General features: G+C 46.0%; 1 protein-coding gene across 4 annotated transcripts; it reads left to right on the top strand.

Annotated features, from left to right (window-relative positions):
* Positions 1-1,753: 1,753 nt before the first annotated feature.
* Tp53inp (Tumor protein p53 inducible nuclear protein) lies at positions 1,754-18,822 on the top strand. Of its 4 annotated transcripts, XR_013083073.1 has the most exons (5): positions 1,754-1,891; positions 13,910-14,100; positions 14,589-14,986; positions 15,458-17,572; positions 17,605-18,822. XR_013083073.1 is itself a non-coding variant. In XM_076796888.1 (4 exons), the coding sequence occupies exons 2-4, from the start codon at positions 13,938-13,940 to the stop codon at positions 15,602-15,604; spliced, it is 708 nt and encodes a 235-aa protein (XP_076653003.1). In that variant the 5' UTR covers positions 1,754-1,891; positions 13,910-13,937; the 3' UTR covers positions 15,605-18,822. The 4 variants fall into 4 exon arrangements, 3 of the variants coding, with proteins under 3 accessions (XP_076653003.1, XP_076653005.1, XP_076653004.1); XM_076796888.1 differs by having other exon boundaries at positions 15,458-18,822; XM_076796890.1 differs by having other exon boundaries at positions 1,755-1,891; positions 14,637-14,986; positions 15,458-18,822.
* Positions 18,823-19,113: the final 291 nt, after the last annotated feature.

The following is a 19,113-nucleotide window of genomic DNA, read 5'->3' as shown; positions in this document are numbered from 1 at the left end:
ATGCAGCATGATCACAAGCATTCCACAGATTTTCTTTCATTTTTTCCGAACCATAAAACCTTCCCCAGAGTTGGGGAACCCTCGCAACAATTGCATCAGGTCACGCCCTGGGTAATGCGATTTTGTTCTATGGTTTGGAAGGGTAAAATACAAAAATATATTCCATGTATCTATTTTATAGCTTCTATGTTTCTATCCATCTACATTTTTGCTTACTTCATACAAGGTATAGAGGTTAGGTGCTGGGTAAGCGGTGGCAGTTGTCGTGCTAGGGTTTTCTGCTTTGAAAAGTAAAAATACAATAACATAATCACTACCTTTGCTCCCCTATACATTTTCGTGAACCCTCGTATAAGTTCGTCCCACAATTTCTTTTCATACCTTGAAAGGATGAATCACAAAAACGTAGTCGCATTAGACTACGTTATTGCATAAATATTAGAAAATCAGAGAAGATGTATAATGGACTAATTACGGGATGGTGATTACGTTACTCCTCCCAAAAGACATGATCCAACTACATACATACAATGATTCACCTAACCTCTCCCATTCATAAACAACAATAGCCCCGGCGAATTTCGACAATGCCAATCGAAGTACCCTATCTACCTCGATGACATGTGTATATAAGTTGGAATAACTTTGCAGCCCGAGCGACCCGAGAGTCGTATCCCTTAGGATAAATAGCTAGTAGCCTAACTCCCAGGTTCAGTGACTCTATCCCCGTTTCTTATTTCGAGAGTCACTGCTACATATGATGCCATCTTGCTGGCGGTGTCGCTGCAAGCCAAACGAAACAGCTTTGTGCCTCGGCAGCATAATGGCGGTGATAATTAGCCGGTGAGGTCGATCCCGAAACCCGGGGTCCATTGTCTCGGGCTCGATCGTGCACCGTGGCTTTTCGCAGACTAACGGAAATTTAATGGGCGCTGGTAAAAAGGAAGTTTTCCAAGTGTCCCGGCGTTAACAGCGGGCCAGCAGCTGCCCGCCCAGCTGAGCGTTCCCCCACCATTATTTCTCCTCTTCACCGACGTATCAATGAATCTCGGTGCCACCAGCAGCGAGGGGGCACCAGATCCGATAAAAATAAGATCGTCCCACCTTACGAAACGTTGGTGTTACGCCGACGGATGACGTTAGCGGAAACTATTCCGGATCCGCGAGCGAGCATCCGAAGGTCGGCCGTAAAAATAAAAATCGTAAAACCACCCCTTATCTTCCCATCCCCGACAAACATAACAATCGTCCGCCCCCGCCAGGCAACTGTGTCCACATCATTCGACAACGCAAACAACGCCGCTCGGATTATCGACTACATATTTTATATAGCGTCGGCTGCCAGACAGTTCCCAAGTCAGTCGCGCATCGATTTTCCGCTTCCTGCATTTTCCAGGAGCGATTTCGTTGGTTCGTGTGGCTCCCTTACCCTTGCCCCGCCCCCCTGAAGCAAATCATTTTCAGCGGCAACAAAATCGTGTTCCCTCATCTCCGAAAATAGCCGACCGACGTCGATCGACCGATGTGTCTCGAAAAACAAATACCGCGGGGAAGGGGGAGGGGAGGTGGGCTACTACGCGACACAGATAAACAGTGCTCTCGCGTGTAAACAATCGCGATTTATCGGCGATCGATTTTCCCTCCCTATCGGACGCGCGATGGATCCCCGAGATATGAGCACAGATGATCGATGACACACAGGGGCGCCCCGAGGTGGCACGGCCCTGGTATCGCTTTGAAAGCCCTCCCCACTCCGGCGACGCGGTACGCCCCCCTCTCCCCGCTCCTCAGCAACGGCTTGACTGCCCAGCCAGCCAGCCAGTCGAAATCAGCTGACGACTATTACTGCGGGCAGTTGCTACCACGGCTCCTCAAACGCAACACGGTTCAGGCGAGTGGCTCTTCTATTTCTCTTCCATCTGCAAACACTGTTCCATACACACACACACACACGAAAGACAACACGCACGCACACTGTCGATCGATCGTCGCCGATAACGATAGCGACAACGCTGTCATACCACAGAGCATCTTTCTTGTGTGTTCCCTTAGCGTTGTCGTCGTCTACCTGTTAGTGAGACCGAGCGTTCATAGTGACCGTGTCCGGGGATAGCCTCTGCGCGAGCGAGAGTGAGAGCGAACGAACGAACGAAAGAACAAAAGTAGAAGAAAACGACACGGGATATATATCGTGGGGTAACGGCGGAGAACGCGTCCGTCCCGATGCGTGAGTGTACCCGAACGGATCGTAGTGCCCTTTTAAAAGCAACACCTTTCCCGGCTTCGAAAAAACCGCTCTCCTAACTCTTCTCCTTGTCCGTTTCTCCGGGGAGAAAGAGAGAGGGAGAGTGTGCGAATTCGAGATCAAGGTCGCCCGTGTCGAGTAGCGTTACACCGAGTTTCGGCTATTTTCCTCGCGAGGGATGCTTGGCGAGGGGCGATGGACACGTCTCGGTCCGATCTACGAGGTAAAGCGACGCTCCGCCGCGTTCGGCCCTACGATGGGTGACCGCGCGCTACGGTGTTTGTGTGTAGTACAAAGAAACCGAGGGAAACCCGTTTTTCGGGACGGTCCGTCGACGGGGAGGTGTTTGTGACAATCCTTCGAGGACGTTACGGGAAAAACCAAGGGTTTTTCTTCTCTCAATGTGTGTATAACAAGGGTTTTCCAGAGGTGTGTTGTGTTTCTCGAGTAGTAGGTAGAGTTAGAGTCCTTGCGTTCGTGAAAGTGATATTTCGGAAGATAGTGGTGGTCTGTGACGGCCTTGTAGCGCGGTCAGGATCGAACTGTGAAGGAGAGAGAGAGTATGTGTGTTCTCGGTGTGCGAGCAGGAAAGGATTTCAGAGGAAAGAGTGTTGAGAGAGAGAGAGAGAGGAAGAGAAAAGATGATGTGGTAGTGGGGAATTCGATCGAAACAATGCAGAGAGCGCTTGGTAACCGCTTGATCGACGCGCGGGATTGTTAGAAGTGCAAGGGCAATGGCACAGTGGTTGTCACCGATCCGGACACCACACGTACCTTGCGACACACGGTAGTCGCACACATATATTCGGATTCATATAGTCGTGCGCGCTTGTATGTAGTAGAGGCTCTCCTCTAGTTCAGGGAAACCAGTGGGACGCCTCTTTCGAGCAGGGTAGAGACTAGAGAGACAGTCGGACGCGTTCCTCGCCGGAAAACGTCAATTGTGCAATGTCGCCGATTCACGAACGGGGTGCGCGAGCCAACGCTGGCTATTCTCGGCCCGATATACACCCGTTTTCTAACCCGCCGTTTCAGACCGGGGAGTTGTGTGTTAACAGCCCCCTTGGACCCGCAACCGCCTCTCACGCCGAATATACACACACACCACCCGTTTTTCTTTCTCCGGTCTCTCGCGATTCGTCGGCTCCTCCGTGTTTACTGAGGGAAGGCTAGAGAGAAGTATGTTTGAGAGAGAAAACTCTCTCTCTCTCTCTCTATCCCGTTCTTCTCCGTGCTTGGGTATCCTCTTTGTTCCGCTTCGGGAACACTGTTTGCTCGCGAACACGCGATCGTTCTGGAGCTGGATCACTAGATCTGGATCAAGTGGTTAGAGTTTTCTCGGGTTTGGTGTAATAGAGTTCTCTCGATTTGGGAGTCCCCAATGTTGGAAGGTTAGCAATCGATGGATGAGTCATCGGGTTTTTCTCGAAGGGTCCCAAGAGTTCGTGTGCGAATTGTGTTGGATAAGTTTAGCCCCTTAATGGGCCTGGATAAGCAAACACAGGGGGCTTAGCTCCTGGACGTTAGGCGTCTCACGTATCCTCGGTATACACAATGGTTCGGGCTTTCGTGTGGATATTAATGTGTCAGTTGTAGCGGGGTCGTTCTAGGTATAGTGACAGGCGAGGATTGCAGTGCGCGAAGTATGATGTACGGCGTGAGGAAATTCGCCGACGGATTGTCTGACGGTTATGGGTTAGACAGCTGTAGGTAGACTGTCCAGAGTTAGACTAGGTTGCTGTGTTGAGCTTGGTATATTGGATTCTGTCGCGTTTGTCGTGTCTTCGGTGAACATTTAAAATATTGCTGTAGGTATGATAATTTTCGGCAACAGTTAATCAGAATGCAAATTTCAATAGCACACAATTGGCTGTCCGGAAGCTACCAGGCACCACGTTCGTCTAAATTAGGCCTTGTCATTTCAAGTGACGTCAAGATATGGTACTAAAGTTGCTGTGTCTGGCTGACGCAATACTCGAAGCGGCTGTTACTTGTATTATAATTACTTCAGCAACGTCTTCGTTAAATATTCATTCATCCACCTCCCTACAAGTCGATTTTTCGACAGTATCCGACAGAAAAGTGGTCCTCGACGATCTACTCGAACCACGGTCGTTATGCTAAGCCAGCCAAGTTGCGTTTTACCATGTCAGGCGACACAAGGTTAGGGTCTTCGCTCGGCTGATGCAATTCCCGAAGCCTCAGTTCCTCGTTTCACACATTTTTCCATGCGTTGTTCGTCAAATATTAATTTATCTGAAACGGTACTACCAGCAAGCGTAATTTACACTGTACGAATCGTCTCGTTGTCATGATTTACACAACCGACTAGTGTCGTCTAGGCCTGAGTTAGGTGTCGTAACGTTGGGTACCATAAAGCTCGGGGAAGTTCAACTGCCTGGATTGACAGCGAAGCTTATCGACTTCGTCTTGACAGCTTCCATCCTTGTGCCCCGAAATGCTGTGCTGAATGTGCTACACACGACCCCTCAATAACACGGTTCCGTATAACACGGTATCGTGTTGTACCGAAACCGTGTTCTCCGGGTACCGTGTTATAGCGAAACCGTATTAAGCGAGGGTTTTGTCCCGTCGCAAAATTTTCACCGTGTAATATCGAAACCGTGTTATTTGTCTCGTCAACAATTTTCATCGTGTAATATCGAAACCGTGTAATACCGAAATCGTGTTGTATCGAAACCGTGTTATTTTTCCCGTCAAAATTTTTTCACCGTGTATCGTATTATATCGAAACCGTGTTATTCGTCCCGTCAAAAATTTTTCACCGTGTAATATCGAAACCGTGTTATATCAAAACTTGGGAGCCCATTGTAAATCGTGCCAAATCGTGTTTCCAGCGTACCGTGTTATATCGAATCCGTGTTATACCGAAACCGTGTAATATCGAAACTTGGGAGTCGACCGCAATTTTTCGCCCGTAGCAAATCGCGTTTCCAGCGTACAGTGTTGTACAGTGTTGCACCGAAACCGTATTTTCCGGGCACCGTGTAGTAAGAGGGACGTAATCCGTGGCTGGAAGAATCAATCGACGGGTTCGAAAGTTGCGGCGCGTATCGGCCCGCGGGTCTTCTATTTTGGCCTTCATCGATCAGCGGTCGTATTATTAGAAACCCTCGCAAACCTGTACACACAGAAATTTCATCACGGTCTCGTCTCCACCGTTCGGCAAACTGGTTTCCAGGCGATTCCGCCGTTCCGGACTTCCCCCTCCTCGCCCTCTGGGAGGCGGAGGAGGGGAGGAGGAGGAGGAGTAGGAGGAGGAGGAGGAGAGTGAGTGTCTTTCTTTTCTCTCTTCTCCGTTTTTCTCTTTTAGCTTCGTTCGCCGTCCCACGGACACATTGACCCCGTTGTCAATCGGTTTTGCCCGCCGATTTCGCGAGAGTGCCGCGCAGCGCGAGCATCGTTCGTGTCCCGAGCGTCGTTTTGACGCGAGTCGGATGCCAACGAGCTCTCTCGTCGGCTGTTATGTAAACTATCGTCGCCGACGACGGTTACATAATTCGCCAGAGATAAAAACGGGAATGTTTCTTTTGGCACGCGCGTACCACCGCAACGGACCCCGCAAACAGACAATTGCTTCCATTGATTCACCATCATTTTCCACCGGGATTTCCTTCTAGAATTTTTTCGAAAATTATTCAGACGCGGCGGGACCCTTTGTAATTGCCAGGGTGGCAGAGAACAGAGCAGCAGTGGCTAATGGGACTTTTTGAATCTACTCGGAAAAATTTAGATCGCGTAAAAAGCCATTTACTAATACTGTATTTACTGAGATACTGTAATTTCTGTGTTTGTTCGCTCTAGGATTGATTAAAAAATATATTTAGACCCGATACGACTCTCCCTAACGCAGTCAATATTTACCGAGGCAGAGAACGGATCTGCTAATGGGTTTTCTGTAATGTACTCGGAAAAATATTGAACTGAAATATAAAAAAAGTATCAAATATATTAGACTGAAATATTAAAGTGTTGATTAAAGAAATATTTACAGCTGACACGATTCTTTCTACCGCAGCGAATATTTGTGTAAATAGAAAACAGAGTCGCGATAGCTGCTGGGATTTTCCGAAAGCGTTCGGAAAAGTCCAGAGTACGTGGAATTGTGTCCCTTGAATCGCTCGGTTAGTCCGCGTCCGTTGCGGCTCTCGTCGATGCTCGATGGAAAAGGTTATGGGAGTCCCTTCTTCTTTGTATTCCGTATAAAGAGAGGCTCTATGCGGCGGAAAGAGAATGTCCGCCGCCAGCAATCCCTCTGTCGAGTTAGCTCCGCCAGCCTGACTCCCGAGAGCTATCATTCGTTTCTACGGATACCGTTAGATGTGAATCGATGATTAGGGGAGCCACAGAACTTCCTTTCGGACGCCCAGAACACCGAGAACCTGAACTTCGGTCGTCGGACTTCTTCTTCTTTGTTCTCTCTCTCGACTGTCTCGCAAGGGAAATCTGCGTTGGGACCTGCGATCGGTAATTTAATTTCATCTTCAAGGGTACCGCTACACATATGCGCCATTTTATTTTAAGTTCTTACGCGGTACACGTGTGCTGCCTTTCTTCGCAGCAATTGTTCTCGCCGCTCGTTTCTTCTGTCGCATTCCTCTCCGAATTCCACGGGATTGAATCCAAAATTTTCTTAATCGCGTCAAACCTGGAATTTGAAAATTTGTACTGTTCAGATAGTAGCTTTGCGACACTTGCTTTTATTTTTAGTATGGTCACTCGTTGGTTTAAATTGGATATTTTTGAGCAGTGGGGGTTGTAGAATTGAAAAAATTTTTTTTACGTGTTCGAGTACCAAATTTGAAAATTTGTACTATTCAGATAGTATCTTTGCGACACTTGCTTTTATTTTTAGTTTTAGATTATTTTTAGTTTGTTTAGTTTTTAGTTTGTTTGGTTTAAATTGGCTATTTTTGGGCAGTGGGAGTTGTAAAATTGAAAAAATTTTTGTAAAGTGTTCCAGTACTGAAATTTTTAACTGTGAACACTTGCCTTAATTTTTACCATGTTCACTGGTTTAAATTAGTTATTTTTGAAAAGTGGGTGTTGTAAAATTGAAAAATTTTTTTCGAGTTGTTCAAGTACCAAATTTTTGAATTGTGAACACTTGCCTTTATTCTCAGTATTTTCTTTGACTAAAATTAATTATTTTTGAACAGTGGGAGTTGTAAAATTTTTGCGGTCAAAATTTTGAGCAGTATGGATTTAAAAAATTCGAAAATATTTTGTCTATGATTCGTTGGAATTCATGATGCAGTTTTTGAACAGTTAGCGAACACGGTAACGGCAGCTTTCGTTTTCCAGTGTGTTGAATGTACAATTTATTTATTCGATAAAGTATATTTTTATAATTCGTCCCTGAAGCGTTCACTTATCGAGTTTCTCCGACGTGTGACATTTAGTATGGTCCCTGTCAGGTTCGAATAGGCGCATAGAAAAACCTCCGCCTTGTACAAAAATTTAGGTCGTAGAAAATGACGGCGTAGCAGTTCTCTTTAGTATGCAGAGGATCTCGTATTCCCCCACCACAGACTCCCGCTGTCATTCTATCGTTGTCTTCTTCTTCTGAAAGTAATCTACAGACAGACTTTGTCTTAGAGGAGTAACGAAAAATATTGGTATCGAAACAGAGTGCTCCCGGTATCTTGATGTTAGAAAAACGTAATTTTTGCGATAAGCGGAACATCGAGCCACTCATCTGAATACATACGCCAAGATTAACAACGTGATTCAATCTTTTCTTCGTGTAACAACACCACTCCGGAACAAAAGTCGTGCCTTATCTACGGGAATATTAAACAATCTGTATCGGTGAAAAATCGACAAGAATGTTGTTATGTCTTTTTGTTGTGAAACTGAAAGATTCCTGTTTCAAGATAGCATTGACTTTGCAAAAGTTGTTTAACATTAGAATCGCAGTAAAATAGTCAAACATGAATGTTGAAGGAAAATTATAAAAATACGCGATAGTATTTTATTCCTAAAGAAATTAATTTTTAAGCGAACAAAATTCACAATGTAACAATAACTTTTTGAGACTAATTGAAAATTGGAATAAAATTTCACCGTTCAGTGAAATAATGAAAACATCAATTTCTGAATAAAATTTTACTAATACAATTCAATTTTTTGAAAACTGAATGTTTAATAAATTACTGTGAAATTTAGTTCGAAGGGAAGCTAACAAAGGGAATGGAAGCAGCATTTTTCCGTTGGTTTTTCCCGAAGATTAGGCGAAGACTGACAAGAAGAAGGCATCGGTAATCTGTCGCCGGTGCTCCAAAGTGCACGGCCAAGTGCAACAATGGCTCCCAATCGGTTCCCTTTACAAATCGAAGCACGCCACGCAATCGCTTCTTGAATCAGCCACTCGCTGACTCATGACTCATTGCATTTTGCGCGGCAGCCGAGTCTGCGACTCACGGTTACCGTAATTGCGACGAGGAAAAGCCTGACGGGAAAAAAGGGAAAGAAACGGTGCGAGTCATTACCAACGAGAATCTATAATGTCTCGCGAACACTACCTTTCTACATTTCGATAAACAATCCCCTTTTTCCATACACTTTAACACGCTGAATCCGAACGCAAAATCAATTTGTCCCAATTCAATGTGAGAAATTGAATTTTCAACTTTGTCAATTTTTTCTACCTCGACCGTAAAAGCTATGGGAATCATTTTTACGTAGAATTCTTCCTCGGACTCTGCCAAATACGTTGATATTTTTTGAAATAAAAAACGAATTTCGGATTCGTGTTCAGCGCGTAGAAATCGACGAGCAAATCGTGCGTCGGCTATCGAAACGCGAGATTGGTGTTGGAAAGCGCAATCTACCAGAAGCTCGTTCGCTGCGCGCTGATTATTATGATTATTATTATTCTGCGGCTGGTGAATTAATCGATACGCTTCTTCACGCCGTCTCACGGTGATCGGTGATTTATTTGCGCGTGTTGTATCGCGCCAATTAACTGCCTGCCCCTCTCCCCACCATAATTTGTGTGCTCCGACCGTCCGATTGCAAGGGCACCAATGGAAAAGAAAAAAAAAATCCCCCCCGAAAGAATTAATGAAGACGCTGATTAGTTCATTGTCCCGGTATCCGAGCTCTGATTTATAGGGAAACGATGACTATTTCGAGTCTGAACGGTTTAATTGTGGATCCGATGAAACGAGTGGACAGGGTTGATTATTTATTGGAAAAAATGTTGGGTATAATTTGAAACTGGATGGAGGATAGATTAGGCATAGATTGAATCTAGATTGGATTTAATTCGCATCTAGATTAGGTGTAGACTTGGGTTAGACTTGAATTCGACGGAAATTACACCTCAAGTGGACATAGATTAAACCTAGATGGGCAAAGAGACTGATAGATTAGGCATAGATTGAATCCGGATTAGACCCAGATACGTGTTAGGAATCAATGTAGATTGGACTTAATTCGCGTCTCGATTAAGTGTAATCATGGGTTAGACTTGAACTCGGTCGAAATTACACCTCGAATAGATTAAACCTAGATGGGCAAAGAGACTGGTAGAATAGGCTTTTAGTTGGATTAGACCCAAGCTAGACACACATCAGGTGGTGCAATTCTGAATTGGTCTTGGATAGATTCTACATTTGACTGAAAGTATAGATTATGACATAGATTGGACATAGACTAAGACATAGATTGGGCATAGATTAAAGACCAAATCTAGATCTACTCTAGTGCCAGGCTTGTGTCCCTTACAGACATAGATTGGGAATTTATTGAACCCAGATTAGGCATAGAATAGATGGGTTGACTAGATAAGACTCTCGAGTCTCGTTCGAACATAGATGAGGGACAAGATGTTTGAGAATAAATATCACGCATAGATTAAACACAGATTAGAGATAGATTAAGCGCAATTCTGAATCAGGCCAGGTCTGATGATCATCGAACTTAAACCTAGATCGAGATAGAACCTAGACAGATTATACGCAGATTAAGCACACGTCTGTCACTATGAAACATTTTTCTCTGTAGCAATCGCTATTGAACCGTCTCTTACGACGTTCCATTTTCAGTTCCGCATTTTTTTCGCGACTCTGGCGAATCTCTGGTGACACACTACTGTTCGCTCAACGCGCTAACAGACCGGCGGTTAAGCTATTAACGCGACCGCTACTGCGTCGCGGAAACATGTAACGAAGTTAATATGTTCCGTACGAGTATAGATATCGCCGGACTGATAGACGCACGTGGTGAACACGGTCTCTCTCTCTCTCTCTCTCTCTCTCTCTCTCTCTCTCTCTCTCTCTCTCACGCTCTCTCTGTTTTCCGCGGCCGTTCACGTCCGCCTACTTAACTCCGACGTCTGGCCAACCTTACGTGTGTCAGGCCCGCATCAATTTGCGGTTCCTGCCCGATTGTAAAACAATTTCCTATGCCGCTGTCCGTCGTCTGACGCAGACCAGGCATACAGGCAAATTTAGATTCGAATGCAATTCCGCTCGGGACGAGCTGCTGTCTCATTTCGGTGCGAAAATCATCGACACCCCGTGTTAGGCTTCTTTTCCAATCTGCGGGAGCTGAGAATTTTTACCTTATGTAAATTATTGAAAATTTCGACAGAATTGGTCGTCCCATATCACTTTTAGCCCCGATATTAAACTTCCACCAAAAACCGATCTATTCCGCCGCTACGAAAAATTCCAAAGCAATTTTCAAACCATTTTTGCGAAACTCCCAGCGGAGAATTTCAAAAAATTTTCAACGGACATCGACTACGACACATTCAACCACAACCTAACGCTTTTCTTTTTTCAAATTATGCGTTTGCAACATGCCAGTCGCCATATTTGTAAAACAATGTCCCCGGACAAACATATCCTTGTAACTTTTAAACGAACAAATTTAGCACCGAAGTTGCTTAATAGTTTTTTATGAGGAATAAAAAGCTGCATCGAATGTAGTATTCGAATGTATAGGGTGTCCTAGAAAAAAGTAGTGCAGTTGTGCTTCCCCGACGCATCGTTGCGCAGAGCTGCACGAGATGAATTTTGCGACATGCTCCGTGTGGAACCGTACAAGTTTGATGGAGGATATTTTTGTCTACGTCGAATCGTTTTGGAGATATTGCAGGCTTTAGTTGCGCAGGTCGGACGGTTTCGAAATGACTATAAAAAGATGATTCGAATCGCGGCAGGCGGGCGTTGGTACACGATTGTTCGTGTGCTGGTAATATGTATACGTATATATGTATATAATCGAAAGGCGAGCCACAGTTCCAGCGATGAAATCAGAGAGTTTTCTGACGCAACGATAAGGCTAGCGTGATTAATTCGATTACGATTCACGAGGAAGCGAGCGCTCGCTTGATATCCGCGCGAAAAGAAACAAAGATAGCGTTAGTAGATTCATTTGTGTTCGAACGGCCGGGGGAAACGCGATATGTACAGAACAATACCAGCTCGAATACAATAATTAACAATAGACAGCTGTTTTACAATAGCGACAAGTACGTATTAGAACGCACTCTAAATAGTCCATCCCGATAACTCGACAATTTTCTCCGTTGACATTTCCGCGTGTTTCATCAATCATCCGGATAATTAATTCGGTTAATGAACGGTCCGAAAATTCTGTAAAGTCTAACGGACCGAGCGTGCCCTTAAACAAAATTTTGTTTCAAGACGCAAGCAGTCATTTTTAATGTTATTTTTACGTCTTTCCAGAATTTTTATAACAGCGATCTAAAAAATTTCACAAAATCAAAAATTTCAAGTGTCTAAAGTTTTGCAAAAATTCGCCCGGTGTAGCTATGAAAAATATATGTTCTTGTCGAGAGTTATAACAGTCGATGACGAAAGGGAAGAAAAATGGCGTCCGCGTTTCGAGGCTTCAAGGATCCGCGTTTTTCACGGACTGTAAAAAACCGAACCGTTGTCCATTTACGTGATTACGTTCAGGGATACTTGGCATAATTAAACGGCGCGGCACGAATGTCGCTCGCGACGTAGCGATTGATCGCGGCGCGAAAAGAAAAGTGGAAAAGCCCCACGGGTGTCCATAACCGCGTTACGTGTGTACTCTGGCTTTGGAATTCCAAAAATTACATTTTTGATCCGCAATTTTACCTGTCGCAGACCTTGCCAAACCCAGCCATACATAGCCAAACTTAAGCAAACGAAGTCAGACTTAATTAAACCTAGATCACGCCTAAACAGACCTAACTCAACACGAGATGTATTGGTCCGGTCGTCGAAGATTAAATTATCCTGTTGGATCGGTGTTGAGAATGATTATCAGGTTCGACTGAGTGATTATGAGTAATGAGAGCAATCGATCTATAATTTTTTCAGTATAAATGATATAAGGGGTGTGCGATAAAAATCGACTGAAATCTCGCGGATCATTTTAGGAGTAATCTCGGACTTAAAAAAATTGAAACATTGTCGGAAATACGTTTTATCGACGATATTGATCGATGATGCTTATCGACAACGGTTCGTCCACTTTCCAAGAATAAGTAGAAAGAGAAAGTCAAAAACGATCGATCTACAAAAATAAAATGACATGTTACTGAATAATCGAATTACAGGCGAAAGAATCGGCAACAATATTGTCAGACATATAAGAAATACGATTAAGCGTGCCACGCACACAGGTGTGCCATTGGCGTAGACCGTCCCGCTCGGTTTTCATTGCGCAACAGTCGCGAATTGCTCGCGAGGGACGATCGTCACCGATCCTCGCTCGACGGTTTTTGCGTCGCGGTTTTCTCGCAGGATTCAGCGTAAATCCCCCGTGGCGCGCGCTATCCGATGTGTAACAGACTTGAAATAATTATAACATGGTGACCATGGACCCGATTGCTCGTTCTTACTGCGACGCGTACTATAATGCACCTCTTCGCGGGGACAGTGATAATTGCGCGACCCGCGCGACGATAGTAAATCAGACAGGGCATAGATCGATCTTTCTTTTACGGTATTCTGTGTAAAACGACCTCCTCTACCGCGTGGTACCATTAGATTTCGCCTGGGACTCTTATTTTTCAAAATAAATCCAAAAATGTGGAACTCAATTGACACGTTAACATTGTCTTGGTGTCTTTAAACAATTTTTACGGATGTTTAGACGCTTGAAATGTTATTAAAAAATATACGATTTTATTCGGGAAAGTCTACAGAATAATACTACGCAAAAATTATCCCGATAGCTTTCACGGTTCGAGCAGGAAAAATGGTCAAAGTTGAAAATGTGATTTTTCAGAAAAATCGAAATTTTTCGAAAATGGAGAACGGTAAGCGAAAACGATTTTCGGATTCTTGTTCGGCGCATCGGGATCTATAGGAAGAGGGTGTACTCAAATTCGTAGCGTAATGTTAGTTTTTCGATAAAATTGATTGCTGCAGTATATGTTATATTTGGAGAATGTTTTCGAATCGAGCACGAACACTCGATCCTCCAGATTAATTCATGGCTGATGGATACTCTTTCAGCGGCGGGCATTTGCGTTTGAATAGATCCGACCCCATAAACACACACACACACAATTGCAAACTTACACGGACAGGCACGTTCGTGTGTGAGTCCTTTGACACCGGGCCATTGAATATTACGTTTCACGGTGGAGCATTTTATTTGACCGATGGGGGTGCGTTGTCGTTGCAGGCGCTGCAGTGTAAAAAGAAACTTCAGGATGCTGAGCAGTTTGGCAAATTACTTACTCGGAGGCAATATCTCCGCCGCGCAAGATTCCCGGGAAGGGTCCAATAATGAAACCCCGGAGTCCCTTAGAGTAATGGCGAGGCTCAGCCAGGTGGAGGTCGAGGGCGATGACTGGATCCTCATTGACCGTGCAGGTACGTCTGACCTTTTCAACGGGGGTCCTTTGAGGAGGGTCGAAAAACCTGAACCTCTCCCGTGCCGTCCCCGACATCCGAGCCCATTCCAGCCTTTAAAATGGCCACGTGTTTGGGGACCAACAAGACCATACCTCCTCCAACCACCACGCCAAAATAACCACTCACCCTGACTAACACCTACTATTACTGTTCTTGTGCTTTTTTTGCAACCGAGCAGCCCGACAAAAAAACCTGAAAAAATTCTCAGACGTGCGCACAGATGCTGGCTACATGTAAGAATTTTTTCAAAATTTTTCGTCCTCGCTGACCGGCGGAAACGAACCGGAACTCGATAATCCGGATTCGCTTTCTAACTTGCTTCCCGGTTGAGATAGCGGGGGGAGGGGGGTCGAGGTTTGGCATGCTGGGCTATGATGTGTTGGGCTTACTGTAGGACTGGTTGTTGTAGGCGACGAGTTAACATGTTTGCGATTTTCATATGGCAGAAGGGTGTCCAGAAACGACTGTTGAGTCAGATCTGTTTGAACCCGCAGTTGAGGGCGCAACAGCACTGGAGGAGTCGTGGTATGTAACGCCACCCCCATGTTTCACACGGACGACACCAGTCACCGTGGAGATATCACCGTTGGAGGACCTGCTGATCGAGCACCCCAGCATGTCCGTCTACCGAGCCACAGCTTCTCCGGTTGAACTCGACTCTCCACTACCAATCCCGGACGCGCCGGAAGAGCGGGACGCCGATAACGAAGTTTTTCCTCCTCATGTTTCCGGCGCGCCGCCGGCAGCCTCGCTGGAACGTAGCCCGACAAGAACCCAAGACGATCGGACGGTCCGTAGACACAGCATCCCGAGGATAGTACTTATGTTCCGATCGTCGCAGAAGGTACCTATCACCTAGCCTCAACAACGCCCGATACCCTAAGTTGTTTCAATAAGAAGTCATTAGAAGGCAGTGTAGGTAGCAATCTATGACTATAGTACTCGTAGGGCCTAGGGGACTAGGTAACCCTATGGGGAGTTGCCTACTAGTTGTTCAGAGAGGTTAGGAATACTTGGATCCCCTAGTGGTATAGTTGTAATGAGTTACTGAACGCTACTGGTGGCTATTGTGTCGCCACCTAGTTAGACTAGGTATCCCTATTGGGAGTTGCCTACTAGTTATTCAGAGAGGGGTTAGGAATACTTGGATCCCCTAGTGGTATAGTTTTAACGAGTTACTGAACGGTACTGGTGGCTATTGTGTCGCCACCTAGTTACTTAGACAGTTTAGGAACTACTTAGTGTCCCCCAGTAATTGACAAACACTATAACCTGGCAGAGTACCCCATCTCAGGTCTATCCTCGAATCTTGCAGGTTCTGGAGAAGAGGTCTACGCAAGCGCTAAAACGGAGTCGCCTGGACAGGAGTAATAAGCTGCGCGAAGTGTTCGGCACGAAGGGCAGGCAGGACCGTATGCGCATCCACCACAGCGGCGCGAACAACAACCGGAAATGCTACTAGTCATTCGATCTCAGGCCAAGGTGTACTCGAGTACCTTCTACCTAAAGCAGAGAGAAAAAGAAAAACAATCTAAACAAAACGAAAAAAAAAGAAGATAACACACGAGATAAGCCAGACAGACATACACACATAGAAGCAAAGCGAAAAGGATAAAAAAAAAGATGCAGAAGAGCAGTCAAGAACGCGGAGCTAATCTGTTTAACCCCTATCGCGTTCTTGCTCGTCGTGCGACGATGTATCATGTTCATAGACGCGCGGAGGCGTGGTTTAGCCGCCGCGTGGGCGTGGCTTAGCGAGCTCCGGGGACACGCCCAAGTATCCCTCAGCGACGTTCCTCGCACCGGAGGATGCAGTCCATGGCAAAACTACGAAACAAAGACCCTTGGGTCTCTCGGCACAGTCCTACGAATCTTTAGTTGCAATTCATTACACGTTCACGCCAAGTTACAGGACTCGATTGGATCTGCCGACTCCGAGCTCGCTGTGCCACGCCCACCGACCATAGACCCTAGTTCGACGGTCACCCAACTCCCATCGCTCGGGGAGCATAGTTCTATTGACTCGGGGGCCAAAAGCAACGACCGTTTCTCTACCGGGTGACACCAGTGACACCCGCCGGAGAATAGGTAGTCGACCGAGCCTCCAACGAGCGACGAGGCTCCGAAGCGTTATGGTGCGCGGTATAGTCAGGCTCCTGGGACTCGTCTATGGTACTCTATACGATCGCGTGTATATATTTTTAGCCTATATTTAGTATGGGAAAATGTGTTTCTTACTCATACTCGTTAACTTTTAGTTTTACTTAAGACTTATTAGCCCCGCTCCCCGCCCCGCCCTCCCACCGTAGCAAAGAGGAACCGAGGCGTGACCGACGCCACAGCCCCGCACCGCCCCGCGAGCCGAGCCGGTCACGCCCACGCGCTACGATTGGTCGAACGGCCACCGAGGGGCGGTACCTCGGAGGCTGGACCAGAGCGTGTGTTGGTCGCGACGGGCGTGGCCGAGGTGGATATTTATTTAGCGGCACCAGTCTATATGATACCCGATCGATATTTGAACGGTAATGCAGATTAGTAGAGACTAGTTAAGTAGGCTATCAACAGGCGCAGTATAAGCCCGCGCTCGTGCGCGGTCCCGACGCGAGACTATACTGCGCCGATGAGAGAAGCTTCGCGAATTTTTTAGCACATTGAACGAGAGAAAGCAAGACGAGAAATATAGAAAGGAGAGAAAGATGGTTTTGTCTCTCTTCTTCGATCCAAAAAAAAAAAAAAGAAAGAAAACAGCCCGCATTGTCCGGACGAATCATTCCCACGCGGTTAAGCTCCTCCCCCGGACCAATGGGGGAGGCCGTAACAAAGATTCCAACGAGAAAATCGGTTTCTATATTATACAGTTGACGCGCGTTCTAGCGCGTCGATGGTTTCAAACGCGTTTCGAGGCGGCGTACTGTTGTGCAAGCCAACCGAACACACACTATCTCTCGCATACACACAGACACACGCGCGCGCGCACACGCAAACTCGTAAGAAAAAAAGCACGATAAACGACACGCTGCGTGATGATCGTTTTCTTTTTGCGTTTTCGTTTCGACGGGTACAGGTGTCCCAGCAGACCGGAAGAATTTTAAACTGTAAACTTTTGCTAGAAAATTCACGACTCCAATCTGGCTGCCTGAAATTTCTTCTGTGAAGAAAAGCGATTAGAAGGTTTCGAGATGACTATGAGCCCTGACGTGCTCCGGGGTTTTATGGGGGTCACCAATCTGATGGAAGCGGCGTAGACAATTATCGTGGCATTGAATTATCGTTAAAAGTTTTGGTGCTCTGAAGCTAGACAACATTTAGACCTGGGCCAGTTTAGAGGGTACCCGTGAAAGTGGTTTCCGACGGGACTGCTCTCAGGCTGGTCCAGAGTGAGTCAGTTAGGGTGTGGGAGTCAATCTAGTTCTAGATCTGATCTTAAAGGGTAGATCATGCTGGGTTTAAACGACTCAAAAGATAGGTCTTAGGATCGGATCACCTGTTACTTGTAGACCTGGATGGTTCAGGTCATTGTAGTTTCTAATAGACCTGTTCCGAAAGCTAAGTAGTCGAAAGCTTGAGTGATTTTAGGGTATAAGCGCGTCTAGAACTAGGTCTGCTCTGAATCAAGTTGCGTTAGACCTGGATGAAATAGGGTATAGGCGAATCTATCCCCCGTAAACCGATCACTTTAGGTGACCCAGAGCGAACCCCGGAGCCAGGTCCCGAATTTCAACGAATCCAAGGCATCCGAGCATGCCTCCAGGTGTCTCTCTTCCGTCTCCAAGGACTCCTGTTCCCAGAAACAGAAACCCGACGTCGTCCAAGGCTAGTAGCAATAGTCTGGCCCAACAATTGGTTGGGCCTAGCGAAACTCCTGTGATTCAAACTGAATTCGTCGATCCTTGGACGATCCTCGTCTCGAGGAGAATTGCCCCCGTTGAAACGGGACTCGTCGTGGTCCAGGACTTTCAAGGGCACGGTCAGGATCCTCGCTGTCACAGCGTGACCCTTGCGACTTTCGTCCCCAGTGCACACGGTCGAGTAGCCTAAATCAGTTGAAATCGAGGACAGCCGAGGATCCTGCGTGCTAAAGTGTGTTCAGCCGCGTTTGAACATGGGATGAAAGGGTGTCCCATGGTGTCAAAAAGAAAAAAGAAAAAAATCCCTCGTGGACTACGACGGTCCCTTGGTTGCCAGAATTGATTATGTATCGAGTCGGGCTACAACAAAAACACTAGCTGAAAGTGAAGGATGAAAGGGGTCTAGCAGGACGAGAGGTCCTGCTGACGAGCGTGCGGTTCGTAAATGTGTATTGTACATGTATATCCTGTAACTATACCCCCCCGTTTATCTCGTTAGGGTGCCAGGGGCCTAAATCTGCGTCCTGTGTCGACATCGTGATCCCCCGGACTACACACCCACGGTTGATTTTATTTGCAATACTTTGCAAGTCGTTTTCTTTTCCTCCCCCCCCGTTTCTTTCTTTTTACTTCCCTTTCTTCACTCTCTTTTTAACTCCCTTCATCTCCGTTTTTTCCCGTCGTTCACACGTTCTCAATTCGTCCGTGAACGATCGATCGATTGTATAAGTTGAATGTGTATGCTCGTACACCTTGGCCCATTATAACTGATGATTAATAAAAATATTTTATGTCACTAACCACGTGGAGGCGTTCAGTGACCATAAACGGACGTCTCGCTGTCTTTCATTTGCTCGCTGCCCTGTGGATCGGAGCGCCAGTGGAATGTGTGTTCTGTGCTATTCGAATGAATAAATCGATTTTCATGACGACATGAAACGGTCTCGTGATCTCGTGATCCAACGTAGCCTACGCGCGGGGTGCAAGATTCGGTGACCCTGAAAACATTTTGGGACTCACGACCATTTTTTGGGAATTAATCGCTCTGAAAATTTTTGGGACTATATGTTAGAATTTCAACAACAAAAAAATCAGCCCACCAATAATTTAACCTTAAATCTGC

This window comes from Halictus rubicundus, chromosome 11 (genome assembly GCF_050948215.1).
Source record: "Halictus rubicundus isolate RS-2024b chromosome 11, iyHalRubi1_principal, whole genome shotgun sequence".
Classification (NCBI taxonomy): domain Eukaryota; kingdom Metazoa; phylum Arthropoda; class Insecta; order Hymenoptera; family Halictidae; genus Halictus; species Halictus rubicundus.
This window is presented reverse-complemented; position numbering and strand designations above follow the sequence as displayed.